The sequence below is a fragment of the Leishmania panamensis genome, assembly GCF_000755165.1.
Source record: "Leishmania panamensis strain MHOM/PA/94/PSC-1 chromosome 26 sequence".
Taxonomy (NCBI): domain Eukaryota; phylum Euglenozoa; class Kinetoplastea; order Trypanosomatida; family Trypanosomatidae; genus Leishmania; species Leishmania panamensis.
This window is the reverse complement of record NC_025872.1, coordinates 664,345-676,089: the sequence shown is the minus strand read 5'-3', so window position 1 is coordinate 676,089 and position 11,745 is coordinate 664,345. Positions and strand designations below refer to the sequence as shown.

The following is an 11,745-nucleotide window of genomic DNA, read 5'->3' as shown; positions in this document are numbered from 1 at the left end:
GGCGGTAGCAGCAATACAAGATGATGATCAGCGCGGAGCGGCCGGCACACGTGCGCGCGCGGGAAGAGAGAGAGGGATGTGCTCAATGCAGTCCCATCCCCCCTCCTCCTACGGTCGGAGAGAGCAAAGATGAAGGTTGAGGAGGCAAGAAAAGAAACAAAGGAGAGCTGCCCTTGTATGTATCCCCTGGGAGTGACTGGGTGGGGGTACGTATGGTGCAGGCCATTCGCAACGGCGTGCATTGATGCATGTGCGTGTAGGCGCGCACGTGTGAGGGTGCACAAGCACGCGAAACTCATCGACGCATGTGAGCGTTCACCGTTGCAACACAGCAAGACAGAAAAGAAGAGAGAGCGTGGCGAGAAGTGGACGGTTGCAGTTGGAGCGGGTAGTAGTGATGGGGGGGGGGGGGGGCGGGTCAGAGAGTAGGCCGCAGTTCCCTACGCACACATTAACGCCCCACGACACGTCGGGCCCACAGCACAGGCGTTTGCACCGCCGCGGGAGCAGACATGTGCATGACAGCCCGCCACCACCGCATTCATGAATGATGACAAGGGAGAGAGAAGAGTCTGGGGAAGACGATACCAATGTGGCGCCTGCGTCATGCCGCACGGTGTGGGTATCCACGCAGAAGAAATAAAAGGCATGAATGAGGAGGCCCCACAACATGCGCACAGGCACATGGCATTCCGTGCATATTGCATATCCGCGCCTTACCCTTTTTCCTCCACTCCAGTTGAGGAGTGCGCACACGCGCGCGCCATCATACTTCCGATCCGCACATGTCTCGTGCGGGTGGGAAACATGCGCTGCCCAGCGGTTGAAAAGTGATGGAATGGATGGGGAAAACGAAGAGAAGAAGAGCGTGCGTGGAGACAACGTGGGCACGCACATCCAGAGAAAGGGGGGAGGGAAGTAAGGAGGCAGGGGACAACGAGACACCGCCGCGCGCCATACATGGAGAGATACGAGAGCACAACCATACAAAACAACGAACAAAAAACTGCAGTCGTCACCGAACCCCCAATGAGCAGCGTCCCACTCATGGAGTCGCCACACCGCACCTCTCGGAGACGCCGTTACTGCTCGGTGCACACCGCCTATGCTGAGAAGCGACACGGAGAGTCACGATAGGGACACCTGAGAGAGTAGGTGACAGAAGGTGTGCAGCATCGCCCGTCTAGCTCGGTGGTCCGTGGTGACCTACAGGCAGTGACGAAGATGTGAGCACCGGTGGTGGTATTTGCGCGTTCAGCATCGACTTATTCACAGCTTGCGTAGCGCGTCGAATGCTGTTCTTCAATAGGCGGAGCGCCTCCTGCACGTGCTTGGAGCTCTTCATCTCAATGACCAGCGTGAGGGAGGGTTGACAAAGCTGAAACACGTACTCCTGTACCGCCTGGTTGGCACCGACGCTCGCTCGAGATGTGTTGCTAGTATCGTCGCTTCCGCCACCGAGAAGCCGCCCTGGCTTCGATGACGAAACGGTGAGAAGCGCACCAGCCATCACTGTCTCCTCCATGTTATGCGAAGAGGAACCGACCTCATCCGGCGTAAACGGCCGTTGAATTGTTATGATAAGGTGAGACGCCGCCGACCTGGACGGCTCCTTCTTGCGCGGCATCTTTGACATTGGCATCATCGACGGGTGATGTCCGCAGTCACCCAGCTCGCCGCTGATGGCGGAAGATTGCGGGGAGGGGGCGTCACCACCGCAGAAGATGCCGCTGGAGGCTGTGCGGCTCAGATCGTCGCCCGCCGCACACTCGAAGCCGCAGCCCACCGGGTGCACCAACATCTGCGCCCGCCGTGAGCTGCGGCCCAGCTTGCGACTCTTCTCAAACGTCAGTACAAACAAGATCTCCCACTCCAACGACAGCTCCACCTTCTGTGCGCCCCATTTGCCACGACCAATGACGGTTTTCTGCTGATGTTGCGGGTCTAGCGGGACACTGCCGCGCACCACTCCGTCGTAGGCGACTCTCATTAGACGTTTGTACTTGCCCTGCAGCACGCGCTCATACTCCGACTTGCACTGGTCCAAACCAGTGACGGAACTAGAGTCTCTGGCTCCAGCCGCGGCAACAAGCCGACGTGGGTTCACTTGTGGTGGTTGCAAAGTGGCGTTGCTGTTACCGCCAGCGTTGGAGTGATTGTACTCTGCCAGCTGCTGAAATGGTGGCGCCAGGGATCCGCCGGTGGAACTGCCGACAATAGTCTTTGTCTTTGGCGCCGACATTACTAGCGGTGAAGACGACGACACGGGTACGGCTGCGGTGGTCGCGCTACCGCTGGCCTCACTATAGTGGTACTGCCTGCTATCACATCCACTCTTTGCACCAGGCGGGGCCGCCGCCGCATCTTTGTCACCCGCGGGCTGCAGCAAGAGATGCGGCACAGGTTGGGTAGAAAGCGAATTCTCCGATGGGGCAACCGCCCCTGTTGCTGCTGGGTGCTCAAGCGACAAGCCCAGGTGCTGCTGGCTCGGTGACCCGGCTGTGCTGGATATGGCCGTCAGGGGCGATACCAGGCCAGTGTCGGTGCCCGCGTCCAGGTAGTCACCAGACTCGTTCAATGCGCCACGCTCCGACACGCCCTCAACTACAGGGCGCGGCGGCGATGTCGTGGAGAATACCTGCTGGTGCATGCCAGATGTGTACTGCACGTGGAAAGACTTAGGTGTGGAGGGTGAGTGCGAGGTTTTGGTCGGCGTCGTGCAACGCAGCACTACCACAGGACCCTCCTCGCTGGTTGAATCCTCTGTTACCTCATCAAACGAGATGCTGCTGGTGTGCGTGATGGCGTGCGGCGGCGTAGGCAGGCGGCGCGGATGGGGTGGCGGACGGCCCTGCAGGTTGGTGGCACCACTAGCACCGTCATTGGCTGAAGCCAGACGAGACAGCTGCGGCGCGCCTGCCGTAGCCGGCTGTGGTTGGGGGTTGGGGGTGCGCGGCTTGCCCTCACAGAGTGCGCCGCCGCCTTGATAGCCCTCCTCGGCCACGACGTTTCTGCGCCTCTGTACGCGGTCCACCGCCACTGTTGGGGACAAAACATCGTCGGCCAGCTGCTGCGCTCTGGCGGTGCCCAGCGGCGTGGGGTCCATGAGCACTTGCCAGGACGAGATCCCTAACTCATGCTCCAGCGCAGCTGAGCTACCATGATAGTAGTGCACAAGCGCTGCGATGCTTCCATAGCTCTGCAGAAGCCGGTCCTGCAGCGCCGCGCGCGGCTGCAAAAAGGTCTGCACTTGCACCACCATGTCGGCAACCGTCTTATACTGGCGAAGCAGATGTGTGAGTCGCGGGAAGTAGAACCGGTCCACCTCCTGCACACTGAGCGGCACCAAGCCGCTGCGGTGGTCGCGTCCCACACTGCGACGAACGCCATGGTTGCTGTGCTGTAGGCGGTCTGCCAGGGCAGCGCGGCGCTCATTTGTCTGCACCTGTACCTGCAGCATCGCCGTCGCCACGCTGCTGTCACAGTTCAGCGACACGGACAGCACGCCATGCTCAATGTCCTCGTCGGGTGGCTGCAGGAAAGCGAGGAAGTCGTCACACAGACACTTCTGAGCCTCCTTTGCAAGGACTGAAAGAGACAACGAGGCAGGCGGCGAGATTGGCGCTACGACATCCACTGAGGCGTCACACGAGGCGCTGTTGGAGTTGGCGCTTTTGCTTCGGTACACGTGCATGGCACTGTGGAGCAGTCGCCACGCGCGGCACACTGCCGTCCCCTCCTGGTGGGTATAGGAGAGCGTGAAGGTCTTGATTCGGCCCACTAGCTGGCTGGAACGGCGCTGTACCCGGATTGGAGGCGCGATGACGATGTCCTCCTCGCCCTCCGCTTCTTCCGCTTGTACACCCGTAACACCAGGGTGGGCCAGCCCAGGTTGAGTGTGCTGTCGCCCCTCAGACAGCTCCTGCTGTGGTCGGGACAACATGGCGCTGCAGCCCCCCACTGAGCTTCCAGCCTCGCCGCTGCTGCCGCTTCGCTCCTCGCCGCTCTGCTGGCCGATGCGCAGCCGAGACGTCACGACACGGGGCATATCACTTTCACCGCTATCGTCGTCCATGTGCTGCTGCCCCTTCTCGTCTTCTGCCGCCGCAAGAGAGGCACGGGGGACTTGCTGCTGCTGCTGCTGAGAAAATGACGGCGCCACTGCAGCCCCGGCCGTATTGCATGTCTCCAGTGGTGGCGACAACCTCATGAGCTGGTCGGTGAGTGCCACACCCACCGGCGGGGAGCCTTGCTGTGGTGCCTCCGCATTCGAATCGCCAAGCGCAAATAGCGGTGGTAAGAGCTCTGCAGCAGTGCCGCCGAGCTCCATGTCGCGGGCGTAGCTGAGCTGCTTCTCAGGTGTGGTCACACTCGCCGAGCCCGCCGACGTCTCCCTGTCGTCCTCTGCCCTCTCCATGTCGCCTTGGTCGTCGCCAGTGGCAGCGGCAGATGCGAAAGCATCGTCGCGTTGCCCTTCTCGCAGGAGTGCTGGTAAACTCTCCCACTCCCGTAGCTTCAATTCACTGCTCCCTCGGTCGTATAAATTGACGACGTGGAGTCGCTGCTGATGCACCGCAGCGGATGGCGGCACTGACAGTGGGATGGCAGCTTCTGAGGATCGACGTGAAGTCGCGTCGCACGAGGTGGGAGGAAACATGTAAAGATCGCCACCACTAGCTCTCCTGTCAAGCAATTGAGGTCGTCGATCGCCGCTGACCGGTGCCTCCGCTTCCTCTTCCTTGATGCAGAGAGAGGCAGGCGCATGCGGCAGTGCATCCCTCGCTGTGCCACTAACTGGCAACCCCAGCTCTTTCCACAAGGCGGAGTAGAGGTGGTCGAGGCGCACGACACCCTCTGTGTTGTCGGTGCCGTTCAGTTCAGCACCCGGTGCAGCCGCAGCACCACCACCGGCATCACTGATTGGAGCGAGGGTTGCATCGGCAGCGTCGTAGTACTGATGGCGTGTGTGCACGGCAGTCGCAGCATCTCCACCGTAGGCAATCTCAAGCCTTGCCCGCACCGCCGCCGATGACCGCGCCGCCCGCTCGATTGCGCGCACCGGATCCCACAAATCCTCCGCGGACGGCTCGCTATCCAGCTCCTCACCACACTTTACGTGCTGACCAACGAACTGCAGAAGCCGCTCAAAGCACGCACGCTGCTCAGACAGTGGCACGTTCAGTACCTCTTGCAGAAGCTGCGCTATGACCCCTTTCCGCTCGTTTGTCGTCACCTTGAAACGCATCCAGTGGGCCTCTGCCTCCCGCTGGTTCGGGTCACCGCCATCCGCCACGGTAGCCGAGGACGACTCAGGAGGAAGGTAGTGCACCACCTCCACGACGGTGGTGCTCGCGGCCTTGCCTGCACCACCACCGCCGCCGCCACCACCCTCGTCGTTGTCCTGCTCAGAGGTTGAGCGTGCTGTAAAGGCTGCCAACGCGCGCTTCAGTGCATCTAGCAGGTCCTTGTCGAGGGCAGCACGGGCCCCCTCGCCAACGGCGTCCGGCGCTGGTCGAAGCAGTACACCCAAAGCACGACAGAGCAAATGCCCAGCCGGGTGGTCATAGGAGAGCACGAAGGTGCGAGTACGCCACAGTCTCGCACGCCGTCCACCCGTGTGTTTTGCACTGACGGTGGTCGACGCAAGTGTGCTGCTCATGTCCACGTCCACGCCCATAGGCGCCGCAGCCGCTGCGTCGGAGAATTCAATGCTGTTCGGTGCTCCCAAGGTCAGAGGCAGGGTTTCCTCTGACTTGCTCATGAAGAGCTCACCAAAGGACGCTCCACCGGACACCGAGAAATTGCTCTCACGACGTGACGGCTGGCCCGCCTGCTGCTGTTGCTGCAGCAGCATGAAGCGGCGATCGGCGTCAGCGGCACCCAAGTCTGAGGTATGCCGCGTAGCTGCCGCCGCAGACATTGAAGCTGACGGTAGCGTTGGTGCGAAAGAGAAGGACGAGGAGGAAACCGAAGCTAAGGAGATAGCGGTAGTAGCCGCCATGTCGTTTGTGCAGTTCCACAAATGGTGAAGCGATGTTGTGTTGACCGGCCCGTTGGAGCACTCGCCCCCTGCCCTGGCGCCGACAGCGGCGGCCGTCATCGCAGAAGCGACAGCATCGCGTGGCGCATCCAGTGAAGCGAAAAGGCTGCGTCGAGGGCCGGCGGGCGTGTGGTTTTGCTGCTTCACGCCAGTGGTAGGAGTGACACCAACGCTGAGAGCGCCGCTGTCGCTGCGAATCGCCTCCGGCACTGCCAACGTCGAGACTGCTTGACCTCCGCGTGCGGTCGCTGCGCCGGCCAGTATACGTGAGGCTGCGGCTGACGTCCACTGCTGCTGCTGCGATGAATAGGGCAGCCCCGCACCGTTGGGGTCTTCCCTATGCGTGGCCTCGGCTGATGCAGGCTTGGGCACATAGAAGCGACTGCACGGGCACGTGCAATAGGCGTCGCCTTGATAATCGCACCCAGCATAAAAAACGTCCATGCTCGCCGCAGACGATAGGAAAGTCGATGGTGGGCGCGGGTCGCCAACAACGCTGCTACTCATGGGCCGCGTTGCTGCCCACGGGGGAGGTGCACTGAAGTACACTGTCAAGGACGGCACCTGCTCTTCCTGGGTCGCAGCATTTCTCGTCTCGGTACTGCTGCTCCTGCAGGCCTGATTCAGGCACGCGGCGGAGCGCAGTGTAGCGCGTCGCAGTACCGCCTTCTCTGCCGCCGTGCACACCTGCTGCAGATACTCTGCGTTATCCGCGCCATCGTTGCTGCCACCATTCATCCCAGCGGCCGTGCCATCGCTTCTGGAACTTTCAATGCCAGCATTACGCTGCAGCGCCAAGGCGGTTAAGGGCGCGATTCGCATAGGCCCACGAGTAGCGGTCGCGGTGCCAGGCGAAGCTGGGCTGCTCCGTGTTGCATCCACATCGCCCTTGGCGTCGTCATCCAAGAGAAAGGTTGAAATTACCCGCACACACCCCCGTACAGTCATCAAGTTGTCTGACAGGTTCAGCACCACCAAAGAGGCCAGCATCCCCGTGTGCGTCCGTCCTCGCCGCACGCTCATGCACAGACCACGCGCCCCAGCGTCTGTCAGCCCCGTGCTGCTCAAGTGCAACTCACGTACGTGCAGAAAGGCGGCTGGTAAGAGACGCTGCCGCACTACCGCGTTGAGGGCTGCGTGCGCCATTAGCTCGCCAAAGATATCGCCAAGGCGTGTTTGACCACTCACGACGGCACTGTCGAGCCTAAACTCAACCTCACCTTCATTTTCGCCGTACACATGAAGTCCTTGCCGCCCTTCAAGGCCGTGCAAACGCTGCTCAACCGCGTCCCGGCGATTCCCCTCGGTTAAGAGCGCCAGCCGCGCCTCTGGGGGCAGCAAAGACCACTCGAACGTATCGGAGAGATCGACCAGGTCCAGTAGAGGACAGCTGAAAAAAATGTTGAGCAGCAACTCGCGGAATCCCAGAGGCGAGCACGTTTGGCTAAGCGGGACACCATAAAGGACGAGTGTGGAGAGCGCACAAGATGTCGTGAACACAGCCATGTCACTGAAGGCGGTCAGCTTGCGCCGCATGAGGGCGCCGGAGTAGACGAGCGGAGTCTTGACCAGCCTCAGGCGGTGCGGTAATGGCAGGGGCTGGGGCTGGGGCTGGGGGCCACGGTCAGCACTGCATCTGGGGCGTGCCTCCCTTTCCTCGGACACCACCTCCTCCTCCTCCTTGGCAAGGTTGGCTGCCCCGTGGTACTCGCTGGCCGGCAGCGGCAGCAGCGACGTCACACCAGCAACGTTGTGCGAGAGCACGAGGGTGCGCAGGCGGTGCGCACGACTGGCGGCGGCAAGCATTTCGGAGAGGCCGCGCACTGAGGCACGGCAATCGCGCAGGTCGAGCAGCACAGGCCCAAGGGGTAGCCCCGCGACCAAATCACTCGCATCCCCTCGACCCTCGTCTTCGCTGCGCCCAGCGTGCACAACGCCGGCCGCAGCGGCGGACTGCGCCGACGATGACGCCACTCCAGACACCCCGCTCCGCTCCGCATGCCCACGTCTACACGTCTGGCGCACTTGTGCACAGAGCTCACGCAGTGCAGCGGGGAACAGGGACGAGTCCTGCTCAAGCGTCTCCAGATTCAGCTTCGACACGTAGACGGAAAGTGTCTGCATGCCGTAGTCCTTGAGCGGGTTCCCCAGCAGACGCACCTCCTCCAGTGTCCCCGCCATCCACAGCATCATCTTGCCCAGATGCGTGCAGCTGCGCTGAGTGACGGCGTTGCCGCTGAGGTCCAGAACACGCAGGTGCGCGAGTGGGGCTGAAGGCATGGTGCGGCCATCGCTGCCACTGCCGTCACCACTGCCACCACACCCGTGGAGACTTTCAGACGAAGGGCTTTGCTGCCAGCTTCGACTCGCGGTGCGGCGGCCGTCGGCTGCGGCGGACAGCCCACAGCTCCCACGCACCAGTTCCACCACCGCTTCGTCCTCCAAGTGCATCTGGACGAGGTGCAGCACCTCCAGTACGCGGAGCTGCGGCAGGATATCCTGGGTGAACCATGTCCATTGATCGCGACGCATGTGACAGCATGTCAGGTCCAGGGTGAAGATCTGGCTAGATTGCGTGTGGCAGCGTAGGTGCGTCTGCAGCCCGACCCAGCCAACAGTGCCCTCGGTGGAGAAGCGACTGTACTCCTCTGTGAATGAGCGCAGGGTAAGGTGGCCAATCGCAATGGTCTCAGTACTGCCACCCACCTCATCGTCCTCCTCTGCCTCTGCGTGGTGGGCCGGTGCGTGGGAGCTGCTGCGAGTCACACCTGCGACGACCTCTGCCTCTTCAGCAACTTCCCCGTGGCCTCGCCGCAACGCCAGGTCCCGGCGCTCCGGCTGCATCCACAAATTGCTGACAGGAGACGCTCCTGTTACGGCAACAGATGAAGTGCTGCTGACCGACAAACTCGCGCGCCTTCGCGTCCGCCTTGCCGAATCCCCATTCGGCTGCACCGCGATCTCTGCAGGGACGCAGAGGGTCACCACCCGAGCGGAGCGGGCCGGTATGCCACCAGCAGAAAACGAGGTAGAGACAGCGGCGGCGCCTTGGTGAGTCGTGGCCAGCAACGGCGGCCGCCGCCGCAGGATGGCTTCACCTTGTGTTTTCCTGTGCGATTGAAGTAGGGAAGGCCGCGTAGGCACCGACGGTCGTAGCAGCGGAGCGATGGTGTGTGCCGGATGGATAGATGCAGGCGGCGTCCACTCTACAGATGCACGACGTGCGGGACTCACACGACAATGACGACTCTCACCGTTGGAGTTGACAGGTTCTTTCACTATTGCCGTAGACAGCTGGCAGGGGGCAGTTCGGGTGTCAGAAGACGCACCGGTCGAGGTGCGGTAGCGAATGTTTGGTGTGAAGGCACCGACTGGGGAGCGCCCGAGCTGCTCGCTGACATGACGGATGCTCGTCTCGGGATGCAGTGCAGACCCGGTTGCCGCAGCATGACTTTCGCCATGTAACACGGGTGTCAGCAGCGAAGTGCGTGCCGAGTGAAGAAGTGAAGAGCGCCATCTGAACGGTGTCTCGGGGATGCCACTGTCGTCACCGCCGCTGCGGCACATGCCGTCGGTGCGACTTCCCACCGGCGCTCGCCACATCGGCTGCCACGAATGTGAGGAGGAGGAGGAGGTGTACCGCCTCGAGTGAGGGCTGGTATTAGCGGTCGGGGCGGAGAGCCACTCCACAGAGGCAGTCCGCCTCGAGGACGCAAGCTGGGACGAGCGAGGCGGAGCTGGTGCCGGCTGCGGGGCCACGCCACTCGGGTGCGGCTCCTCCTCTTTCTCCACTGATGCGCCAGTGAAATTAGCAAATGCCCGCGACCTCATTCTATCGTGAACATGCGCGTCGACGTCTTGCCCATCTATTGGTGTCGTGCCTTCTGCGTGGTCTCCATCCTCCGTACTTGATACCGAGAACCTCTCTGGCGTGGCGGCCACCGTGAAACTGTTCAGCAGAAACCTCGCTGGTTCCACAGAGCTGGAGCTCATTCAGCAGCACTACGATCTCTTCTTCCTTGTGAAAAGATGACGAGCGGGCAAGGGCAGGGGAAGAGGGGTTGGTGATTCGTGGGCAGTGTGGAGAAGAGTGGGGGCAGTGGAGAGTGCGGGCGAGCTTCTTGTGGGGGAGGATAAGGGCGGGTGGAGGGGTGAATATCGGATCCTACACACGCACAACACGCGATGGCGACAGAAACAAACAGAAAAAAAAGAGAGAGCAGCGGAAACGTGCACGATGCCGCACCCACGCCACGGGCAAGAGAGACAATAAAAAGGCCAATGTGTCGTGAGCTGGCGAAGAAGGGAGGGCACACACATATACAGAGAGAGAGAGACAGGCAGAGACGAGGAAAGAGAAGACAAAGGGAAAAAAAAGGAAAAGAAAAGACGGGAAGAGCAGTAGCGACAGCGCAGGCAGCAGAGCTGGGAGCTGACCCGGTTTATACGTTCCTGCACAAACAGTAGAGCAATACTGGGATGCTGCTTGCAAGTTGTACGTGTGGACTCGTGAGAGTGTTGGGCGAGTGTACTTGCGTGGGATCGTTGGAGGGACAAGGAGAGGGAAGCGAGGCGGCAGCGTTGACAGGTGAATCTTCGACAGAGCGAAACAGAAAAAAAAGGAAAGGAAGTGAGCTAAAAGAACGACAGACGCAGACCCGCGTGACTCCCTCTTACACACGCACGATAGCGACAACCGCCTCCTTCTCCCTTGGTGGCAGTGCGAAGACCAGACGGGGGAAAGAGGGGGGTAGGACTGCGTGGGCGGGTGGGGCGGGGGGGGGTGTCTGAGAGTATGTGAAGAAAAAAACTCTTCGTCGTGAAGCCCTGACTCGCAGCGAAAGTAACCTGTGCGCGTAATGTAGATCCACGTGAGTTGGCCAGCGCAGAGGATTGCATTGGTGGGATTCACACGTGTGAAGCGGCGATATACGTGCCACGTAAGTGAAGGAGAGAAGCAAGAAGAACCGCAAAGACATGGATTCAATGCGAACGGAATAAAATGAAAGAAAGAGAAAAGAGTAGGGGGCGAGAAGCGAGGGAGAGTGGCAGCCGCAGAGACGCTCGCGAGTGCACACACCAGTGTACACGCATGCACTCAGGCAACCATTGTACTCACCCACTGAGCCGCAAGGCTGTTTCGGTCTCGCCTTCCTCATAGTGCGTCTTGGTATTATTCGCTGCTCATTCATTACTCATCACACGCGTCACCTTCTTCATGTTCACCCTCTCTGTGGCCAGTGATGCTGCTGTCTTGGGTCCTTTCTCGACTCACTTTACCTCGCTAACGTTACCGATGCTGCTATTGCCCCCTCTCAAGGAACCGCGCTTCAACCGCCGCTTCACTGACCTCATCGCTGCTGCTGAGAGGCGACCATGACCGATGTCCTCCTGAAAAATAATGAGATCGAGAACGGCACCGGGACAGGTGAACTCAACTGCAGACGACAAGGGGAGAAAGGAGAAGCAGCAGCGGTGATAGTGCGGTGCGTCCATGATGATGCTGCATACGTGCGCATATGATGAAAAGCATCATCAACACCGAAGAGTCATCTCTGGCAATGTTTCCCTGGCAGAAGACAAGAGGGGAGGAAGAAAACAGCGATACTCGCACCTCTACAAACGCACATAGAGAAATCGCATCCAGGATAGGCGCCCTACCTGATGAAAAAGGGGTGGGGCATTTTCTTTCTTTTCACAACGTG

At 60.7% G+C, this 11,745-nt stretch overlaps 1 protein-coding gene across 1 annotated transcript; it reads right to left on the bottom strand.

The window, feature by feature from the left end:
* Positions 1-1,183: 1,183 nt before the first annotated feature.
* LPMP_261840 (hypothetical protein) lies at positions 1,184-8,884 on the bottom strand (the record flags this gene model as incomplete). The annotated part of the gene is made up of 1 exon (XM_010701701.1): positions 1,184-8,884. The coding sequence occupies one exon, from the start codon at positions 8,882-8,884 to the stop codon at positions 1,184-1,186; it is 7,701 nt and encodes a 2,566-aa protein (XP_010700003.1).
* Positions 8,885-11,745: the final 2,861 nt, after the last annotated feature.